Raw genomic sequence first — 22,813 nt, 5'->3', positions numbered from 1 at the left:
TTAAGAAACCTGGCCCCAGAGACCCAGATCCTCCATCTCAACCTCTATATACCTTACATACATTTTATTTTGGTGTTTTCTTGTTGACATTGATCCTATTTGTCTGCATTAATAATAGGACTGAATTAACCAACCAGAAATAATATAATATGTAAAATGTTGGGTCAGTTTAAAATCAGAGGCATTTATTCTGCTTCCCTGTACCTTCACATAGTTTGAAATTTCTTTCCATTATTTGTCCCACATAAAAAAAACACAGGCATGCCATCCCGTCTCCTGGAAAATACAAGTACAGTAAAAACCATATATAGTGGCTTTCTTTCTACACTAGTCAACATGGATCAATGTGTTTAGATAGAGAGCCACACGTAGATTCAAAGTGTGCATGCTGTATCACTTCATTATCATTTCTGTTTTTGTGCTTGAATAGGCAAACAATAGGTTTCTGCACAATGTTGTATATACTGCAGCTAAAGGTTTAATAAATTCCCCCCAAAAAACAGTACTTCACCATTTGCAACTGAATCTTGAATTGGTCACCAAACAGATATTTACCAACACCAAGGACAGAGGAAGGAATGCCATCAGTTCTTAAAGTTTCAAAAACACATAATCATAAGCTTCATCAAGTTGCTATTTTGTGTTGGCCTTTGAATATTTGCCTGTATCAATGACCTTGTGTTTCTATTATTGCATCTGTTATTACTCCACATGCACTAAAGTCACCAGAAGCACAAAGAAGGAGCTTCCACAGAGTGTTTCTATGACTCTGACTTGAAAGCAGTGTAAACCACACTGTGCGCTGGCGTTCCTTCAGGGCCCTCGCTGTATATTTGTTTTGTTACTTTCCAGCAAATGGCTTGTGTTATGTAGCTCAGTGCTCTCCAATTCGCTCTGGCAATAAATCCTGCTGCCTCAGAATGGGTGAAACAACGAATAGCCCCAGCACAAGTCTGGAAACAAAGGCCGGCATGTGAAAGCCTCCCGGTACGGTTACCGAGGGAAACAACTGCCGTTAAGGGTGTTTCTATTCTCACCATCCACTAACCTGCTGGAGGCGCTCAGCTCTCTCAATGCTATGTCAACCGCTGGATGGAGACGTGAGAGGAGGACAGAGTTAAGAGCACACATGTGGTGGACATTAGTGTCTCCTTTCTCCGACACGTTGACACACGAAGATGTGTTTTCAAACCGTTACTGTTTCTGGGATTAAAGTCAAATATAAAACGCTGTTTGTTTCGGAGACATTGGGAAAATGCTCTTTTGGCTCGTATTGTCTCTATGTTATGAAGCACACATTCTTTCTCTCTTAACCTTTCATCCATCCAGTCCCAGCGTTCATTCATCACGTATGCGTTGGTTTGAATTTCCTTCATTAAAAGCCACTCATAATGGTAGAAGACTGCGGAAGGAAAATCAGAACAGCCACAAGGACAGTTAATAGCACACTGTTCAGTGTCAAGTGAGGTATTTATAACAAATACTGAAATTTAGACCAACTTTATTTCAGTTATGTAGAGAAAATTAAAATTCCAGATGAATTGTGTAGTGCACTTGCAAGCTTGCCAAATCAACAGTTATCTGAATATACGATTTCTGGATAACGTACAAAATATGAGTAATAAAGGAAATATGCTCAGGACTCCATCTACTGTATAGAAACACAACTCCTTTAGTATAAGGGATGGTGCTTAAACAAAGTAAGCTAGTACAAAACAACAAAAACAAATATACAGTATATGATGTGGCGTACAGTATGTTACAATGTAAAAAACAGCAATAATATTTCCAATAAATTAGAGCCTCAAGAGCACTAAAGTCTTATAAGGAATTTATCATCAACAAAGCAAGGGCAGTGCATCAGGCCCGCGCCTGACCCTGAGCTACAAACATGCTCTGTGATGGACAACATCAACCCAACACTCAAACACACTCAGTCAAAGCTCATACTATGAAAGAAGGATCTATGATATGTTTTCCTGTGAATTGGTACTCGTATTATAACTGCTTGATTAATATTGGCTTGTCACTGTGTCACTCTTTCTGGTGAGGGGAGAAGAAACAGTATCGGAAAACTTGTGCCAATAACTAACTCTTCCTCCGCTCCTCTTCCTCTGCTTGTCCGACGTCCTCCTCCTTCCCCTCAGAAGCTGTACGGTGAGACCAGAACATTAACCCTGGCCACGTGCTTGGCCTGGAAGGTGCGGTCGCTGTACTCGGACATGTCCACGTCCACGCTGACCTCCAGCGGCCCGCGCAGCTGCTGAACCAGGATCAGCTCCCCGGTCTGCCTGTCGGAGCGCTGCATGACAAAGATGCCGCGGGTGTTTCCGCCCCCAATGCCGAATCGCAGGCTGTCCGGCCCGGTGCGCCCCGGGGCGGCGGCGGTCGCCATGCGGAAAAGCGTGGCAGGAGTCTTCAGGTTGGAGGTGAGAGACAGGTAGTGGAAGGACACGGTCTTGGGAGCCATGTGGCAGGATCTGCTGTCCATGGGGCAGGGGTTCCTCTCACACTGACTGTGGGACAGCAAGGCAGCAACTAGCGTGAGCAGTGGGGGGGTGGCGGGGGGCTATACAGGACAAAGTGCTGCTTGTTTTCCACTCTCTGTGCGTTTGGCAGCTGTCATGTAATGCAGCCATTATGTCAGTGAGAAAACGATTACATAACAGTTTTTTTATAAGTGCCTCTTTGTGGCGAAGGAGAAGTGACACACATGCACACAGTACATATGAGGTCATGTGCCCCCGAAATGTTGGAGCATAGAAAGCGGTGACCTTTTTTTCCTGTGTGGTACATCTAAAAACTACATCTGAAAACCTGCATAATGTTACGATATGGGGACTTAGTCTTTTCTGGATTCTTTGCTTTTTCCCTCGTTAAAAGTGCTTTCCAAAGTTTATTCAGCCCATTTGCTGTCACGGGAGCAGTAGTTCCCCACATTGATGGTTCAGTAAAATTAAACAGAACTTTGTTTCAAGGTCTTCAATGAGTCAGCTCGCTGATGACTTGGCAAATATGTAGATAAATGTTAGAATTTCTGCAGAAATTTGGCCAGGACACAGTGTTCAATGTTCAAGGAGAAAAAGAGCATTTGTTATTTTTCGCTCAACCCTATTTTGTCATTTCTACTATGATAACATTCAAATCTGGGAGCATCACTGCAAAAACTACTATTACCAGTACTACTACTACTACTACTACTACAGCAATTGCAGCAGGTCAAAGTAGAAGCGGGAGGTCAGTGGGTTAACTGTAGTGGATGTTTAACAGGTATAGTCTAAAGCGTTTGACTCCTACAAACTAGTTTGGTAAAGTTGTATTGCTGCATAAGTCCGATTCTCAGCAGCTACAATGTCAGGTTTAATGTTATTTCAACCATTTTGAAATATTGCCTTCTTTGTCTTAAATTGTATGACAACTGAATTTCCCCTCATGTGTCTGAGCGGGTGAGCTTTAAGTCTGTAACACCTCGTCAATGACAGTGGATACATATATCCTAACCTGTACAACCACGTGTACGCGCATGCATTACCTGCACACATGAACACACCAATGATCTGTTTTGTTTCAAAGTCAAAATGTCCTCCATCAGCCCATTGGTGTCTCACGGTCGGATCAGATTTCCTATCATTTAAAAGTTGAGCTTTGATCCTGGGTCATTTTTCGTCAACGGAGTGTGCGGTCTGTCCACTTACAAGGGAGATGTCCTGACGTAGCTGATGTTGCCATGGGAACGGGGACACTCTGGGTCGACGCACAGGAAGTCACCCCCCGTGTTGATGCAAGTCGTCCCCCGGCTACAGTTGTGCTGCTGGGTTAAACATTCGTCCACATCTGGAAGACAAAACAGCGGGGGCACGTAGGAGTGAGGAGCGGGTAGAGAGGCTTGCCAGACTGCCTCCCTGCTTCCTGGTTACCACAGTCTGAGCAGGGGGTGCTGCGCCGCGTTTGTTTATTTGGGTTTTTAGTTTAGTCTCAAGTCCTAAAGATCCGTTCTGCTGGGAAAGGGTGAGCTCACTCATTCCACTGGCTCGCACTGCAAGCTTCAGGGGTGCAAATTAAAGTGGTAACGAGGTTCTTCGGGGCAGCCAGACACCTCGGTAGAAACTGAAAGGCTCATTGCTACAGGCTCCTCTCTCTCAGTCCCAGGTATTCCTCTACATACTCAGCCTGGGCTGTAGCCAGGGCTCTGTGAATGGGCCTTTGTCCTCTTTCCTTCTTGTCACTCACCCTCACAGCTCCGCCCATCTGGGAGCAGCTTGTAGCCACTGGGGCAGGCGCAGTGGAACGAGCCCGGGACATTCACACACTCGTGTGCGCAGAGCTTCCCTCCCCTGTTTAGCCGGTACACCTCACACTCGTTTAGATCTGTCGGGAGAGAGGTGGAAACAAAAAAAGAGATGCATTCTGGGAACATGTCAGAAAGCAGTCTTCCCCTTAAGAGTAACTCAGGAGGTAGGGGGCTGTAGGTAGTGTTTAAAACACACACAGGAGGTACCACAATATGTTGTCTCTGGCCCTCAGGTTATCATCAGTATTAAAGTCCATCAGATTTTCCCTTTAGAATCTGAGGCAACGTGTTGAAAACACAAATAATACTCAACCAGTTACATCTTAAAAGCAACTGAACTGTGCCCTAAATGGATGCTAATCAGCTTGTAGCCTCTCAAGAGGATTATTTTGTTTGTCACACACTGATCCTTCAGATTTCAAGTACAAGATTTGGTACTCTGGGATCTTTTCAGCATTACAATCCCTTAAACCAACGCTATCCCATTTGTCCTGCTGAGTTGGCATTAAGCAACCTGCTGTGTAGCCGAGCTGGCTTCCCTGTGAGCAGAAGCAGCGAAAGCGACAACTTCCTCATCAGGGATCAACTTGGGAGCACATGGTTATAATAATTGACGGCTCACCCTGACAGATGCTCTTGTCCGAGGTGCCACTCATGTGAAAGCCCGCATCACAGCTGCAGTGTTGGGCTCTGTTCACCTGGGCACAGCGAGGTCTCCGGCTGAATGCTGGATCATTCATGACGCTCCACTCAGGTGGTGCTGCATGGGGGGGGGGGAGATCTTGGTGAGCTAAAAAGAAAGTAAACAAAGAGTCTCTCAGGTGTTTGCGGTACTCACCTGTCTGCGTTTGGTGCTGACAGTGGGAGCCACTCCAGTTCTGGGGGCAGGTGCATTTGTACTGGTTAACACCCTCCACACAGGTAGCTCCATTTTGGCAGGGATTACTTGCACACTCACTTATATCTGTGGGTGCAGGAGAGAATAATCACTGTGGCCAACTTTTTTTAAAGAAACATACAGCTTCTTTCAAATCGGCTGTTTTCATCTGTGTGGTGCACAAACATCAAAGGCTCATGAGGAGATAAGTCCTTCTGAGGTACATATTTCTGGGGTGACTTTTTTCATCAATCCTGATGCTCCCTTCGACATTTGTTGTCATAGAATATCATCTATGAAAACACCTTTTTATCTTTGCCTCAGGCTGAGGTTCTTGTCTGTTTGTGCAGGTATAGAAAGTAGTGATCAGTGGGTTGACAACAACTTTTGACCCAAAAACTACTTTAGTATGAAATGCACAAGTTAGTATTTGTTGTTATCTTTATAAAATCTTATAGGAAGGACTAAAGAGTAAGGCAGTAAAATCCATCTCTTTCTTCAATGTTAACAATGTTCTTGTGAGTCTATGGAGGAATGTTTTATCCACAGCGTTAAGGCTTTGTGAAACACATTTTATGATGATCCTGTATAAGTGAGTAACTAAATACAACCACTTGGAAGAATAAGTATGAGAAACGCAAACTGTTGTAACAACAAGGGGTTACAAGCTAAATCGTATTCATAATATATCACCGCTTAGAGTTGTGTAGATGTTGAATTAATGAAGCAGCGTCTGCTGTATGAAAACCAACTCCTTTAATGTTTATTTGGCTTCCCCAGGAGCCACCACAGGGCCATAACATGAAGTAGGCCCATTGCACTCGGCTTGATATTTTCACAATACTGCTTTTTAAGCATGACTAAATTTAGACTTCTTATGCCTGGCTGAAAAAAAACCCTGCGATAATACTGTGCAGAGTCGAGCCCTCTCCTGTTATTTTAAGCATGAATGTCAATAAACGTATGCACATGTTCAACCCGAGAGCGCCACTTGGAATTTTTGGAAGAGTGCCACCGGCAAAGGCTGACCGGGCAATCAATAGCATGCTTAACATACTTCTGTGCTATCAGACCATGATGGTCTGGATATAATGTCTGCACCTAACCCCATCCAGTGAGACTACGGAGCAGGGAAACATGAGCAGAAGAGCTGAGGTTTATCTTACAGTAGCCCAACCACTGGTTTCCAGGAGGAGTGGAAACCTGGAGGGTACGGCAGCCCCCAGTGGAATGCAGTACAGGTGTTTTCCTGTGTTCCCGAGACATTTAATGCCATTTTAACGAGGGCTTCATTCAGTACACCGAGGAGTACCAGCCACTCTGAAGAATGCTTCTTTTCTTTGCCCGTTATCTGTGTGTGTGTGTGTGTGTGTGTGTGTGTGTGAGGAGCTCAGCTTGGCTTCCGGGCCGCTGTCTGTTTCGGCCCCAAATTGGTGCGAGGGATTTCTACTCTAGCAGTAAATAATGCTCAGCACCTCCTGGCCCAAAACACTCACACACCCAAATCAGAGAAGTAGTGGAAAGTCCCAGGGGAGGGGGGTGAATAGATCCTAATCCTGTGATGAAAACATGCAGCTGCTGAAGTGAGGCCGCATTCCTCACCTGAATCAAATGCAACACTGGTGTCACACATGGTTAAAAATCCGCCGTTGAGACTCCTGTATGTTGCTCACCGTTACAGACGGCGCCGATGCCAGTCCAGGTGCCGTTGTCCCGGCAGACACGAGTGGCAGAACCGACAAGGTGGTAGCCCGGGATACAAGTGAAATGGACCTCATGTCCGAGAAAATACTTTGAGCCGAACTTGGTTCCGTGGGCGGGGGCTTCCAGCGTGGGGCAGGTGGTGGGAGCTGTGTGAGAGAGAGAGAGAGAGAGAGAGAGAGAGAGGAAGCTGGTCACATGCCGAGTAAGCCTCCCGACATCCTCTGGCATTCCCTCCCTGGGGATGCACACGTGTCACTGGGCAGAGCACAGGACGGTTCAAATGCCTCGTTCAAAGTCAGCACGGCAGCTCGGAACCATCATCAGTCCGAATTTTGCCGGCAGCCAAATGTCATGCTGTTTTACAACGCTGGAAAGTTTAAGGCTTGTGTAATATAGAACCTTATTACATGTCATAACATTGAGCCTAATCCCAGGTGGAGAAAATGTTTCCTATGTTTTCAACCTTGAGTGAAAACCACCATTTACTTTATGATGGATCAATGTCACGCAGCTAGACCTCCATCATGTCCAGCTTGTACAATGAGAGCTCATTGTGTCTTTTTCTCACCCTTAAGCTTGAGCATTGTGTCAAGTGCTTATGATGGATGGTTTTTTTTTTGCACCTATTGTATCTAGCAAAGCATACAGTGAAGGCCCAGACAACATAGGAAACATTATTAAGTTATCATCAACTATACGATTTTATCAATGCATTTATTGTCAATCTCACTCTGCAATCTATTTGCTTTTTTATGTAGATTTGGGAATCTTTATCCTGATCATTTAAAGCTGGTGTATCAATAATTTCACTTCAGCCCTTTCATTTTTTTTAGCCTTTATTGGTATAAATGTAAAATATCTGCTTCCTCTCGTCTTGCCAAGTACTCTGGAGAGTTATAGACTGCACTGGTCCATCACTAACAAATTGGCCTCAGTGTTTGCTGCCAAACAACACAATTCCACAAATCCACTTCCCCTGTCAGGTATCCAGCTCGGTAACTGAGATGACCTCGCGCTGTTGGATGCATTTGTAAGAAAAAGCAATATCTGGCTCTCTATTAACAAGAAATCAGTTTGAAGATTTACTTCAGGCAATTTAGTGTTCCCTATTGTTTCAAACTGTATTCTTTGGAATCTTCTTTTTTTTCTTTCGGTGAAGAATCATTCACTGAACTACCAAAGCTCAGTCGTATTGTGCATGCATGTGGAACAGTCAATTGTATAACCAGACATTCGGAAAACTCTATTTCATTCATGGGCTACAGCCCACTATATACTTTGTGTTTGCAAAGTTCACAAAACGGTAAGTTGTTTTCACACCATGTACCTCAAGAATGTGTATTACCTTTTGATTATCAATTAATGTTCTACTCATGTAGAATATATATATTGAAGACAGAATACCTTTTTTCAGACAGGTGTCAGGGGGAACGGCGCGGAGGTCATCTGATCATTACTCACCAGCTGACTGGTCAGCTTGAGGTAACTTGGAGACAGAGTTCTGGAGTGTTGCCAGCTTTGACTTCATGATCCTGAGGCCTTCCGTAAAACGCAACTCCTGGCCTTTCAGGAACTTCTCCATTTGACGAAGCACCCCGACCACCTGATGCTTGTCCATGCATGTCTGTGGATAAAGCATGAGCACTGTGAGCAGAAATAAGGAAATGAGCGCAGGAAAAAAGGTTCCCTCGGTTTCACCGGTCCTAAAATATTCAACAAACATGAATGTGCGGCTGTGGAGAACGATGACGTAATTGAACCTAAACCCATATTATTGTTGTTATGGTTAGAGAGAGTGTTCATTGATATTAGAATAAATACATTTGCATGATGCCGTCCCCATGATTCATTTCATTTTATACTCTATTTGATCTCGATTGAGCTCTATCTTCCCTTAAACATCATTGCACTCCTGCGAGATATTCTACGCCCACCATCCCTCTTCTTCTCCTCCTTCCACTTGAAATCACAAGTTTAGTGGCTGACACAGCTGGACAAAAGCTGTTTGGCAGATGTCAATGTGACCTCAGTCCAAAACGCTGTTCTTCAGTATATTTTGCATGGGGGTATAGGACATGCTCATTGGAGATTCACAAATGTGCAAACTCAAATAAATATGGGTGCCACTAGCAGTTACTTGAGGGAGAAAGTTTGTCAAGCCATTACAGACTTCTTCAGAGAAAGTGCCTCTAATCCTTGCAGAAAGGTTTATTAATCACGTGCTTATTGGAAAAAAATGTATCTGCAGCATACCTTACATTCCTGTACACTCGCATTTGTCGGGCCAAACACAAAGAATAACTAGCTTCAAAACATCAACATACAATATGAACATAGTTTGGACTCAAACAGTGCTGTGCTTCAGGCAAAGACATCAAAGGACTCATATCCAGATGCTCCATGGGAACGTTTTGGGAAAAGCATAAAAGATTTGTTCCTCTGTGGGAACTGCAGCCTGTGATCCCAAACACAGGCCACACAATCACCATAAACTGGATTAAGACGTGTAAAACACAATATTATTAATACTGGCTACTTTTTGGGATAGTAGAGTAGTGTTAAGATAAGATATATAGAAAATGGATTTTGATATTTGATAAGATAAATGTCCTGTGAGGTGAGTTGTTGTAAAGTGCTGTTACCTGGACGGCAGCATCACTGTGGACAGCGGTCAAACACAGCAGCAGCAAACACCTGCGTCGGAAAGACAGCGCCATCTCTTACAGTCCAGTGAAAATAAAGTAATGCTGTTCCCAGTCGGTGTTCTCCAACATTTGGTGCTTCGGTAGAAATCCCTCTCCCCCCGCCCCCCGAAATAAACCCCCCTCCTATTATCTCCTGAGATGTTGTGTCCCGTTGTGTGAGGAGTCGGGAGGATGCTCATCAGGTGTCTGGGACAGAGATGCGCTCCCGTCTCTTTATCTGCTCCCTCGGAAGGTTCAGCCTCTGAGCTTTAACCGTTTCCTGCACCAACGATCCCTCCCACCGACATTCTCCCAAACATGTGGATGTTTTTCTCCTCACATCTCCACGTTTCTGTCAAGGACAGTTTACCACAGAGTTAACTACACCTGGTCAATATCACGAGAATTATATGCATTTCATTATGTTTGTTAATAAAGGTTTTTTTTTAAAGGGGGTGGGGGACAATTGTTTATTTGTCCTTACAAACTCAAACGACGTGTATTTTGTAAATGAGATCTTCCTCGGGATTTTTTAAGGCTCGTTAAGCCGGTAACACACTCGGCTGTGGACACCGAAAGTGACCGTTTATCTACCCGTAAAATCACGTGTTTCAAACTGATAGCTATCGCTGACCCCTAAGGCACATTTTTTTTGTAGACCATGAGAACAACATTAATTTTGAGGCTTACAGTCGGTCATTTGATAGAAATTTTACTCACTACCGGACGTGGATTATGTCTGTTTGTCAAAAGTTTTACAAGCGAGTATTTTAGAGTTTGTCTTGTAGGACCAGAGCGCCACCTAGCGGTTAATAACAGACTGCAGAGCGCCTGAGGCCGAGAGACTGTCGAAATACGTAGACGCTAAAAAAAAACTCGAGAAAGATCTTTTTTTGCCTTGAAAACTGTCATAAACTCGAGCTGTTGTAACTGCGTAATAAACACACTCGTATATTTAAACGTTGACAAAGAATATAGCTGTGCGTATTTTACGTTGTTGTTGCAGATGAAAATAACTGACAATGTTTTGAGCCAATAGAAAATGCAGCTTTCGTCACCCGGGAAATGCTAGACCAATAGCAGACGAGAATTTACTGTAGCCATGTTAGATTGATCCTCAGAGGACTATATATATATACGTGGAGGAATACATGATTTAGGAATGTGCAGCAGACCTCAGAAGCCATTTTGAGATGATCTCCCTGTTGAGAAATCCTAGGAAGATGCTGAAATCAACGAACATGGTTACATTTCTGTCTGTTTCTCCCTCCGTCTCCTCTATTTCACCATGGCAGCTGTCAACCGACGGGACATTAGCAAAGCGGGGTTTCAAGCTGTGCTCACAGAGTTAAAACGACATTGATATGAAAGAGGACAGTGTCCGTTCACTGTCTCTGTCGAGACATGTAACACCGTGAGTTTTTTCCAGTCTGAAATCTTCCAGCATCTCTCACAACCCAACGTCTCCTCGAGTGACTTGAGGTTAATTCACTCTCGTACCGGAGAGAAAGGAGGCAGATCCGTTTTCCAATGGCTTCTGTGAGCCTGGTTTCCAGTCCCCCAGCCCCCGTTCTTGACAAAAACATGACAGACTCTGAGCTTGCAAGGGATGAAAGGTCGAGTACCGTTCTTATGCCGTTCTTAATACGCTCATCTGTGCGTTTTGAGTGCTGTGGTCTACGTGCTTGTGTTTATGTTTTTTCTTTATCTACCCAAGAATTGCAGGATCTAAGGTCCACAGTCTCCCCCCTTCCCGACCTCCTAAAAAAATATTTGCATGCCTCTTTGGTGCAATTGATATATCGCTTTCCAAATAGATTAGACTTCTCGACATGATATTTTCCGTGCGAGATTGCGAAACCTCATCGTTTGTGTCGCAGTGGTTCTCGGCTGAATGTCATGGCTTCATTGTTGCCGTCTGCAGATGTAAAGACTGTGACGTAAGAGACAGGGCCACGCCCATCCTTGCAGTGCTCCCCCTACCGGGCACCGGGCAGTACTGCTGAGAGGGAGACTTGTGTGCCCCCTGGATGGGTCTGGAGTCCTCGGAGGGCTGTAAAACCATGTTAACAAAAGAGATCAAGAGTTTCCTGGGGTTCAAAGTAAATATTTCACCAGGTGATGTCATTTTTTTTAGACAAGATCAAGCACAGAAGAGGAAACAGCTGGTGCAGTGTTTGGTTGGAGCAGAAGCCGGTGTAGTAGTTTTGAGGGCTGCCAGTCCCTGTGTTACTCCTTTCATGCCTCGCTCTGGGAACCTTTTTTCCCTCTTAATGGATAACTTACTGCTTTAAAATCTTAAAATGTATTGAAAAATTCCATTGCCTAGAACTAGTTGTGCCCGGTAAATAGTATTGTTGTTCTATTGCACGTACAAGTTAAATATGTATGCTGTGATATGTGTATAACATCGTTGAATTCTACCAGTGATTCTAGAATTAAGTATTTTCTTAGATCTTATCAGTCTTCAGTTACATCATTTTTGGCCAAATGTGACAGTAGGAAGTGGCACTTTCAATTGGCAAAAGTTTCATATAACCTTTTTAGGTCTGTGCTTCCTTTACTGGACAAAAAAAGAAATGTATCTGGCTATATGAAGGGAGCCTGGTTGAAGCCCGATTCACACTGGGGTCAAAGGTCGTTGTATATGTATATGGGTCTATGAAGACAGAACTGGATCGGTTGTTAAATAATCATTCTCTTTGCAAGGTGTTTTTGTTGCGCTGACCTTCATTTCACATTTTAGAAAAAAAAATATTTAAATTGGTAAATGCATGATTGTAAATTTGAATCAGATGATAAAAAATCTTTTAATTTTAACTGCCAGGGGGTAGTGTTATAGATTAACCATCTGAATATATTTGAGTGAATGGTCGCCTGGTCACCAGCTCGGTCATGATTCAGTAGCAGACACGAAGGGGTCGAGCTTGCTGCATAAAGTCATAGAACGCCCAAAAGCTTAATAACAGTAATATGTTTGTTTTTAAACGTCAACTTACATGTTTAAAATTCTTGTAGTTATGCCTTACAAATACTCCTACAGGCGTGCTTAGGCCTTTAAGCCGGATTGTGTTTGTTGGACACCCTATTGATAATAATAACCTACTTTTACCTTGCAGTAGTTGTGGACCTTTGTCATAAAGGTTATATGTGGGCCTTGATCATACTTAACTCTGAATCCAGGGGGGTCATAAAACAATTGTACTAAATAATCTTGCAGTCACAAAAGTGGATGTTTTCATTGATATTACTCATCCTGAGTTTGAATCAATCACACACTGTTTCACAGAGAAATCAAACTAACCTTTTCCATCTTGACAGGATGTTTTAGAGCAGGAAAGGCTGAAGCCAATTTGGAAACTGAGGCATATTATTTAGTACTTTTCTCCAAATGAATGGAAAATGCATTATGCCATTTTATTATATATATTTTTTAATTTCGTTATTCTGGGATATTTGCTGGGTTACCAGATCTTTTGCTCATGAGTGAACCCTCAGGCTGACAAAATACGATCGATTAAACCTTTACACCTATACTCATTCTATTGACTCTTTTAGAGAGGATGGCGAACTGGAAGATGGAGAAATAGATGATGAAGGGATCGGAATCGAAGAGGAAAACAAAGAGGCTGCAGCGGGGAACGAAGAGAAAGAGAAAGAAGAAAAGACTCACAGGCACTCGAGGAAAAGATACAAAAAGACTAGAGAGAAGAGGAGGTCCAAAAGGAGGAGGCGCGACAGACCAAAAGTAAGATACAACAACGCCGTGAAGGCATGAATTCAAGCTACTCGTAATAATTCACCTGAATAACGTGTTTTTCTTTTTGTTGCTCAGCACCACTCCCCCTCCAGCAGCTCCAGCTCGGACAGCTACGACTCTGACTACGACCGACCAGAGAGATCCAAGAACCGCAAGAGCCAGGGATCTGATGGCCAGTCCTCTCAGGTGAGGTCACCGCCGCCGGCCTGCTGAACCTTCATTTTCATCAAGGCGTTACTGTGTGACGGTCTTCTCACTTTTGCCCTTTGACGTTCCAGCACGGACGCGACCCAAAGGGCGCCCATGGCAACTCGCAGAAGTCCCCGCAGCACAAGAGCAGCGAATTCGACAAATACAGCGACTACAGTGACGACAAGTACGACTACGAGGAAGAGGAGGAGGATTACGAAGACGACATGTCCGAGTATCCGCAGTCAAAAGATTCCGTTTCTCAGAGTCGCGGCAGGGGACGCCACGCCCAGGGCCAGATGAAGAGAGGAGGCATGAGGGGGATGAAACAACAGCACTGTATGAATGTCTTTCTGTTGTTCTTATAAAACCCAACACTTTTCACATCAGATCGTTTGTGCGTTCATTCATCTAGACTTTAACCACCACTACGTTTTGTTTTTCATTTTCAGTTGGGCAGAGGGGAAGGGGCAGAGGGAACGGCCCAGGAAGAGGTCGCGGGATGCTCTACAACAAGAACAAGAAGCTGAAGGGCAAACCCTGGGGAGGACGTGGACGAGGCCGAGGAGGAGACCATTGCATGGAAGACATGATGCCAGTACGTGCGCATGAAAAAAATCGGCCAGATGTATTGGTGTTATTTATATTATTTTAGTTTAATATGAGGCACAAGTGTATTCACATATTTAAATATATGAAAATGTTGTATTAGCCGTGAGGAATCAAGCTAAACACTTCTTATATTGTTAGTGTCACATTGTAAGATCCATTGGGTTCTTTTGTTTTTACAAGGTTTCAGCTTGTGAGTTTACAGTTTATCTTTGTACCATTCAGTTTATAATGTACATTAATACTAAAGTGGAGAAAACTTATTTTTGTTGTCTCAGGAAGGAAAACATTCCTCTGGATTTCAGAAGAAACGGCCAATCATGAGCAAGGAGTTTATCAATCAGCACACAGTGGAACACAACGGTCGATACATCTGCAAGTACTTCCTGGAGGGAAGATGCATCAAGGTACAGCAGCAACCATGTTGGTTGACTTGATTTAACATTGTAAGCTGAAAATACTTATTTCATATTTTTCCTTCCTTCACACAGGGGGAACAGTGCAAGTTTGAACACGAGCTCGTCATACCAGACAAGAAAAGGGAACTTTGTAAGTTTTATCTCCAAGGGTACTGCAGTAAAGGAGATCATTGCATTTACATGCACAATATCCTTCACTATGCACCACGTGTTTGAATTACATTTGTGTATTTGCGTTGCCTGATATAGTGATGATAATAATGAAGCGGAAACCCATTATACATTTGAATCGGTCCTATTCCTTAACCCATGAGTGTACATGAATACCCGTGCAAGTTCTTTCATACTGGAGCCAAATGTTACCAAGGGGACAACTGCAAATTCTCCCACGAGGCTTTGAACGATGTGACCAAAGAGTTGCTTGACAAGGTGAATCAAAATAAGTGGTTTTTTTTACTGCTTTTTTGTGAACCTTCCATCCTAAGCGATACTGTTGTGGTGGGCCGGCGTCTTATTTCTCCTTTCTGACTCACTTATCAGATAATCAACACTGAGGAGGAGAACGCCCGCGAGGACGAGTTGGAGCTGGAGGATCTGAGGAAGCAGGGCATCGCTCCGCTTCCCAAGCCTCCTCCTGGGGTGGGGTTGCTGCCCACCCCCGGTCAGAGCAGTCCTACGGATAGCCAAGCGGGGAAGAAGATCCCCTCCCTGTTTGAAATCTCGGTTCTACCTACTGTCGACTTGGCTCAAAAAATTGCTCTGAGGTAACAAAAATCCCCTGTTATCGAAGTCCAAAGAGCTTTTTTGCCCACTTGACCTAACTTTGCACATTCTTTTTCAGTGGATCCAACTTCTCCCAGAATCCGGGTGAAGAGGACTCGCCGAGTGGGAGTATGGCGCCTTCGGGCCCTTCTGCTCCTCCAGTTCCTCCCACCGAGTCTCCTGATCCCATGGGTCACCCCACTGGACAGCCCGGGCCTCAGAGCCCCCAGGGGCAGCACCCCCCACCCAGGTTTCCAATGCAGCCACCGATCCCCCCGTGTCCACCCCCGCCTTTCCATGGAAACCGACCCAATCTCAACCCTCAGAACAACATGCCGATGCCTCCGTTCCCTCCTCCGGCGGATCTACAGATGCTACAGAGTCTCTTCTCTTTTCCGTCAATGGGTCAGAACCCGGTAGAGTTCTTCAGCAACTTCCTCCGAAACCAGGTCATCGGCCCACAAGGAGGTGAATGCAATGTTTATATTCTTACCTCAAAGGTCAGTTATGTTTTAAGCTTCACTGAAATCGCAAAATTGTGTTTCTCTGTTTTATTTTCAAAGTAGTGGACCCCGGTATGGCCGCCATGCAGAACCTCCAGCAGCAGATGGGTGCAGAGTCCCAGCTGCAGTCCTTACCGCCGGCTGTACAGAAGGCCATTTTATTACACCTGACTCAGCAGCAACAACAACAAGAGTCACATCCACAGGGAAATGAGCCACAGAGAGCAGAAGGCCAGGATGATAGCAGTACAAGCAGAGGTAAGTTACCCCGGGGACAAGGGTGTGCTGACTCAATTAAGATTAAATAAAACTGAGGCCCTCAGAAATGGAGCACGGACTGAAGTAAAGAGATTATTATTGACAAGGAGCCAATCACGTCAGTAATGAAGGTGCCCGTACACTGACGATTTAAAAGAAAACATTAAAATATAATTTGATATTTCTTGCAGATGAAACTACGAACTGGTACTCGAGCGACGAGGAGGATGGGAGTTGTGTTTCCTCCATCCTTAAATCCCTCAAGAAGCAGAGTGAGATGCAGCAGTCCCAGTCCAAGCTCCCCCCGACTGCCCCAGTAGCTCCGGCACTGGGTGACCCTCGGCTTGTGAAGGAGCGGGCCCCGCCCAGCGACCCGCGCGTGAAGACGGACCCTCGACAGCGGCCCCCGGACACGAAAAAGGAGCCGGACGGCGTCGCGGACCCGAGGTTCTCCAGGGACCCCCGGAAGGTGAGACCAGTGGAGCAGAGTTCCTATCGCCAGCAGAGCCACGCCGCGCCCCAGAAGCCTGCGGCGGGGGACGAGGACGATGAAGGCGAGCGGGAGCTCCGGGACAAAGCCGTGCTCATCCCCGTGGAGGCGAGCTCCGACGTGGCGCTGCGAGACCCCCGGTGCCAGTTGAAGCAGTTCAGCCACATCCGGGTGGACATCCTGCTGCAGCGGCCAGCCTTTGCACAGACGGTGGTGTGGGGCCCGGAGGACCTCATCCCTTCCCTGGTGCCCAAGCAGGAGCACTCCATCAACCTGCCCCTCCCCCCTCTGATCGCAGACGCTCAGATGAACCGAACCAGCCTGTCCGACCACCCCCCCGTCTCCAGCCCGCCGGCCATTGACCCCAGACTGGTAGCTGCGCGTTTGAAGGAACGCAGGAGCCGGCTGCCGTCTGGGTCTCTGGAGTCCCGCTCCGCCACGGAAAGACCCGTGGATCCGCGTCAACAGAAGACTCTGGACCCTCGGCTGAAGCGCAAAGGGAGTCTGGACTCCAAGCTGCTGTGCCAGAAGGTGCCCTTCTCCGTGGGGGGAGTCGTGGACCCGAGGTTACAGAAGGCCAGTGTCGCCTCCTCTCCTCCAGCGGCGCAAGTTAAGCCGGAGCCGGAGCCTGAGCGGCTGCCCCCTTACGCCCCTCGCCTGGCCTCCTCCGGCGGAGGACTGGAGAGTCCCACTACGATCCTAGGGGGCATCAGTCTGTACGATCCCCGGAACCAAGCGGAGCAGGGTCAGAAGGAGCAGGCGGAGCCGCCTAAAAAGACCTTGACTCTGAAACTCCCGGCTAAGAAAGACAATACTCCGCCACCCTCACCGGCCCAACAGAGCGGCTCTCTCGAGGAGGCCCGAAGCGCGGCCGGCGCCTCGGATCGGCCTCCGCCTTCCGGTTCTCCCACAGCGCCTCCTGCCTCGCCTGTCAAACCGCCTGCCGTTCATAACCTCCCCATCCAGGCGCTGGCCGGGCTAATCCGACCCCAGTACGCTGACCCGCGGCAGGCCAAGCAAGGGGGGCACGTCTCCACGGGAGCACAGGAGGAGGTGGGAGAAAATAAGCAGGAGGAGAAGAAGGAGCCGGACAAGGAGGATGAGGAACCAAAAGAGGAAGATCCACAGGAGGAGGCAGACGACAGGACACTGAAAGATGTGTTCAAGACTTTTGATCCCACGGCTTCGCCTTTCTGTCAGTAAGCAGCCCAGAGTGGAAATATATAAAGTCACAGATCGGTGTTCTGATGGGATATTTCTATTTGTCTTTGTTTAGTTTTGCCTGAACTTATTCATTTCTGTATATAAATGATCCTGTATAGATTGACATCTTATTCAGTGTGGCACACTATTGTCCACAGTGCATCGTTGCTTTTAACGCAACCATTTTATTGTTCTCATGTATTTTGAAAGTGTGTTTGTAAAGGTCTTTTTTTGTAACATTCATGTATGTTTTAACAAGATCAGAAAAAGTAACTCTGGTAATCTGTTTAATCTCAAAGAATTGACCTGTATTCATCCTGTTAAAATATTTTCAAGTCGCTATACGTTTAGAGAACTGAAATATTCAAAAAATGTCCTTAAATTGTTTTGTATTTCCTTATTTCAAAGCACTTTTATATTATAAGATCTTTTCTTTTTTTGTTCTTTTATAATGAGGGACTTTTTCCACAATAAGTCTTTAAGTGTTTTCTTTAAAATTTACATTTTTATTGACTTAACACGTTGATATTAGTTTGTGATTTGTAAATCATGACATATATTCATACAATGAAACGGTTCCCTGCTCAGCTGAAAGGAAATTTTGCAACAACAATGTCAGACCTTAATGCTTTGTGGATGTAAAGTGACCTTATGGGCTTTTGTCACTCTCTAACTTGGCTGTAATGGAAGTAAATTACTATTGGTTACTTCATTTAATGCAACATTATCATTCCTCAAAACACTCACTGCTGACCTGCTTGTAAATATCGATTGAACAGTTTATCACTGTTTATCACAACTAGTAAGTTTACTATACAAAGAAAACCGATGTTATCTTGGTCGCATTGCATTGAGGCGACATGAACATTATTGCTGTTAAATTGACTCTAGATGAGTCATGTGTGTCCTACAAAAAGATGGATGTTGTTGGCGTGATGCTCGCCGGTTTGTACTATTTAAAAAGTCCTGTCTCTGTTCAAATGAGCTGTGTTGGACTTAAACTGTTCTTAAAAAAACATTTTCATATTTCACCTTGTGTATATACATATTCACATGTACAGCCTGTTTTTGAGTGTTTTAATGAAAAAAGCTTTTGTCAGTTTTGATTGTTGTGAAAATACTATATGGCATTTTAACAAATACGCTTGTTACACTTCAGTGATTTTATTATGAATAACTGAAATAAAGACATGAAACTGTTCAGTCACACATCCAATTGCATTGTCTCTTGTTAGTGTGCAAAACAATCACTAACATCAATATAACTTGTTCGATACAAAATATTTGATACTTCCTTGCTACCATGAAGGTCTGTGTAAAGATGAAGTGGGTTTCACATGATCCTATCGAATCACAAACACAATCTGTCATCTATTTTACACTTCTTATTTCTTGAGACAAGACTGGGTGGCGCAGGGTGCGTCGAGGTCTTCCTCAAACCCAGCTCGTCGGTCTCTGTGTTCGAAGTCTGCTGGGCTCGATGGATCTCCAGTTTGCTCCTCCACTGGAAACACAAGGCCGTGGCCTCAGCACCATCTGAGTCTGGCTCGGGCTGCTTCAACCCCTGAAACCAGAGATTCATTGAGTGTTGCAGCTGTATCTATCTATGTATGTATTTATCTCTTATTTTGGTGTTAGACCTACTGTGATGCAGGCTGACTCTGCAGCGCGAACCCCACGCAGGACCGTCTGCAGTAGATTTTGAGCGTTCTTCACCAGGATCTCATCCGATGATCTGCACCCGGGTGTTACAGCGTTCACACTTGAGTAGAGATGGAGAAAAACGGTCTCATCAACTTTATTCATTGTTATTTTCTAGCACAGTTCAGTGTGTGATTCATCTCTTTGTTCTTCTTACCTGGAGATGATGCTGAGCTGGTTAGTGATGGTGAGAATTTGCTCAACTATGAGGGAGAGTTCGCTTGTACACTGTTTATCCAGGCAGTGGTTGGCAATGACTCGGATGAACTGGGTGACTGACTGGCAGTCTGAGATCACATTTTTTGCTGCAGTGACAAACGCCTCCTTATTCTGAAAGAAAATGGAACGATTGCGGATGAGGGTGCAAAAATATCAGGATGAAGGAAGTAAAGTACCCTCTGGTGGTCGTTACCAGTATTGGGCCTCTCTTCTTCAGGTATTGAGTCATGTAACAGAGTGTGTCAGCCATCTTCCTGGTCATCTGGACAATTCTGTTGTCCTTGGGATCCCAGCTGTCACTTTCTTGCTTCAGAAAAAGGGCCGTGGAGGTCAGCGAAGGAGTCTCTTTGGGTCCGCTGGACCCCAAACCGTCCTATAGAGAAGTGTAGGGCCATGATTTAGTGTGACAGAAAGGTAATCACATTGAAAAGTGTACCTTGATGAGATACCTACATTTTCAATAGTTCCAGCTCCATATCTCACCACAGTGGTCGCGTTAGTATTTGTTCCTGCAGCATCTATGCTTTCCGTGTCGCCTCTGTGCCACGCCGTCATTGTCATGTCACGGGGAAATCCCCCTTCTTTTTCTGTAGATGGTGCCGTGGCTGACACTTCTTTGTCATCCTCAAGGCTTCTGCCCTGCAGACCGGCCCTGATGAGCTCTTTGACCTCTTGGTGAATCCCTTCCTGTTTCCTGATCTCCTCGGCCACATAATGAGCTTTGGCTGACCAGCACTGGATCTGCACGTCCAGACTGAGCGTGTCACAAATATAGTGAGTCTCTACCATGAGCCTCGCCCTGCTGATTATATCTGAGATCTGAAAAGACAGGTGGTCGTTGATGGACCTCAGGTGAGAACGAGCGTGTGGGTTGCGGATGAAGTGCACGCTGTCCTCGACTCTTTTGGTTGCAGTTTTGACATTTTCAAACAACGTTTGAGCAGCGGTGTCAAATTTTGGCTCCAAATCCTCCGTGTTGCTCTCTCCGTGTTCAGCAGAAAAAAGAGCAACACTGACAATATTTTGAAGTGCAGCGTCATAATCTTTATTTGCCTTGCTTAAATGAGAGGAAAGCACTCTAATTTTAATCAAAAGATGTCTCTGGAAGAAATCTGATTTCGCAAGCTGCGTGACACTGGACATCGTGTCGAGCTCTTCTGCAGCTTCAAGATACGCTTCAGTCAGGCGTTTTACTTCATTCTGGTATCCTGCTAACTGTTTGGATTTGTACGCACTTCTACAATTCTGGCAGGTTAACCTCGCCGCCTCTTGGATCCGAAGCGAAATCTCAGACAACGCGGCCACACGTTTCCGGGGGGTCAACGGGTTCATTGTGGTGGACGTTCCCAAAATCTTGTCTAGAGAATGCAGCAGCACCTGAACAGAGAGGCCCCAGAGGATGCAGAGGCCCTCGAGCTGATCCACCGGTCCTTCCATTGAGGTGGAAAACTCAATCAGATACTTTGTGTTGTTTTGGGCTTTGTTCAGCTTGTTGTGTAAAACGCTCAATGTTTCATGACCGTCGCTCCGGGAGGTGAAATCAGACGACGTCAAGAGCTGGACTGCCTCGGCGCATGAAGTCATCGCTTCGTTTAGTCGCTGCGCGACAGTGGCGGCCATTGTCGGCGGATTTCCTCGCAGCTCGGCGTAAACGGCGCTGTACCAGGTGCCAGCTACTGGCAGCAAAAGCTTCCTGGTGTTGGTTATGAGGTCAGAAAAGCGCGCGCTGTGTCTGTAGACGCCCTCCGTGCTCCTCGCCGAGCTCATCGCTGTCTCTTGAGCCGTCTGGACGAGCAGCGGAGTCAGCGACACCAGCTCCGCTCTAAGACTTTCCAACGTTTGACAATCGACCGCGTCCACAATGGCCGAGGCTTCCTTTGCAGCTTGGGCGTAGCAGTTTGACAGCTCTAAAACGCCAGTGCAGGCCCGGTTCAGCAGTGTCACATCTTTCCCTTTAGTCACAGTCACGACTTCATACAAGAGGGGCAAAAGGTCAAATTCAAGAGGTTTGTGGATCAGTTTCAGCTCAACAGGGACAGCTGGGATCTGCAAATCATGTTTATGATCCAGTTCTGCTTCTATGCTTTCCTCATGTGAGGGTTCCTCCTCATGTTCGCTGTGAGAATCCTTCTCCAGGACTTCTAAAACAGAACCGCCTCTCATCATCTGACCCGGGTTCAGTTCACTGGAGTCTCTGACAGGAACCCATGGCTGGGAGATTTCGGGCCAACGTGCCTGTTTTCGCAGCGGGCTCAGGAGATGTGGGTGCTGTTGGCCGTCCAGCCCCTTTCTGAGCACTTTTAAATGCTTAATAGCAGCGGACACATTATCTAAAAAAGTAGAATATACCTCCCCATTTAGACTGGAATCTAAAAGCATGTCTCTGACCGACTCACTCGCCTTGGCTCCAGATGACTGAACCTGTTTCAGCAGGACCAGTAGCCCGTTCCTGTGGATGGGGTCATCACTTCTGTCCAAGTGCCTCCTCACCGAGTCAACCACCAGCTTCATGTGACAAAAAAGGTTTGCAGCGTGTTGTTTAAACAGTTCACAGCTTTGCTGTCTGTGCGCTGAGTCACAGGCGTGCTGATCACTGACCACCTCGTCGATAGCAACACTGGTAAACTCCCTCACATCCATTACATCACCAAGGGCTTCCTGAAGCTGACTAGTCTCCTCCTCCCACTTTTCACAGGCCTCGTGAATCTTTTGAACGGTTTGCATGGAGTTATCTGCCAGCTCCAGAGAGAGTGGTGCGAGCTGAGCTCGGAGTCTGGCGAGGCCGACTCGTGAGTTCTCCACACTCTCCAAAGTCTTTGCATCAACGGCGACAGCTGAGAGGAAATGTGCCACTTTGATTATTCTATCAGTGGCAGCTATGACATCCTCAACTTCTGCCTGAATGGAAGACGGATCCATCTCTGTGGAAGAATGTGCGGCCAGGATTTGCCCCGACAGCCTTAAAAGTTTCTGAACCGTCGTCGATGCTGCAGGAAACGTGTCCAGCACTTGATAGAGAACAGCAGTCCTCAAAGCCTCGTCGAGCATTCGGATTTCCTGCACCAACAAATCACAGGTGCTCTCAAGGTTCCTCCTCGAATCCTCCTCTGTGGACTTTAAAACCCTACTTATGTCGGACCAGAG

General features: G+C 45.7%; 3 protein-coding genes across 6 annotated transcripts; 1 reads left to right on the top strand and 2 right to left on the bottom strand.

Moving 5' to 3' along the window:
• Positions 1–1,469: 1,469 nt before the first annotated feature.
• On the bottom strand, positions 1,470–9,874 carry LOC119213834 (fibulin-7). The gene is made up of 8 exons (XM_037464985.2): positions 9,515–9,874; positions 8,334–8,496; positions 6,842–7,018; positions 5,130–5,255; positions 4,914–5,051; positions 4,231–4,368; positions 3,696–3,834; positions 1,470–2,516 (listed from the first exon to the last, which is right to left on the bottom strand). The coding sequence occupies exons 1-8, from the start codon at positions 9,587–9,589 to the stop codon at positions 2,144–2,146; spliced, it is 1,329 nt and encodes a 442-aa protein (XP_037320882.2). The 5' UTR covers positions 9,590–9,874; the 3' UTR covers positions 1,470–2,143.
• A 757-nt stretch (positions 9,875–10,631) lies between these two features.
• LOC119213831 (zinc finger CCCH domain-containing protein 6) lies at positions 10,632–18,949 on the top strand. Of its 3 annotated transcripts, none has more exons than XM_062566612.1 (12): positions 10,632–11,172; positions 13,115–13,304; positions 13,392–13,502; positions 13,595–13,844; positions 13,958–14,103; positions 14,393–14,521; positions 14,606–14,722; positions 14,855–14,962; positions 15,074–15,297; positions 15,375–15,763; positions 15,862–16,056; positions 16,248–18,949. In XM_062566612.1, exons 1-12 carry the CDS (start codon positions 11,087–11,089, stop codon positions 17,747–17,749), a joined length of 3,447 nt encoding a protein of 1,148 aa, XP_062422596.1. In that variant the 5' UTR covers positions 10,632–11,086; the 3' UTR covers positions 17,750–18,949. The 3 variants fall into 3 exon arrangements, with proteins under 3 accessions (XP_062422596.1, XP_062422597.1, XP_062422595.1); XM_062566613.1 differs by having other exon boundaries at positions 10,634–10,970; positions 15,859–16,056; positions 16,248–18,948; XM_062566611.1 differs by having other exon boundaries at positions 10,635–11,172; positions 15,859–16,056; positions 16,248–18,948.
• A 116-nt stretch (positions 18,950–19,065) lies between these two features.
• On the bottom strand, positions 19,066–22,728 carry LOC119213832 (vinculin). 2 transcript variants are annotated; one of them, XM_062566614.1, is made up of 4 exons: positions 19,863–19,957; positions 19,608–19,780; positions 19,394–19,511; positions 19,066–19,313 (listed from the first exon to the last, which is right to left on the bottom strand). In XM_062566614.1, exons 1-4 carry the CDS (start codon positions 19,929–19,931, stop codon positions 19,101–19,103), a joined length of 573 nt encoding a protein of 190 aa, XP_062422598.1. In that variant the 5' UTR covers positions 19,932–19,957; the 3' UTR covers positions 19,066–19,100. The 2 variants fall into 2 exon arrangements, 1 of the variants encoding a protein (XP_062422598.1); XR_009957223.1 differs by having other exon boundaries at positions 19,199–19,313; positions 19,863–22,728.
• Between the last annotated feature and the right edge of the window lie 85 nt (positions 22,729–22,813).

The sequence above is a fragment of the Pungitius pungitius genome, chromosome 13, assembly GCF_949316345.1.
Source record: "Pungitius pungitius chromosome 13, fPunPun2.1, whole genome shotgun sequence".
Lineage (NCBI taxonomy): Eukaryota > Metazoa > Chordata > Actinopteri > Perciformes > Gasterosteidae > Pungitius > Pungitius pungitius.
This window is presented reverse-complemented; position numbering and strand designations above follow the sequence as displayed.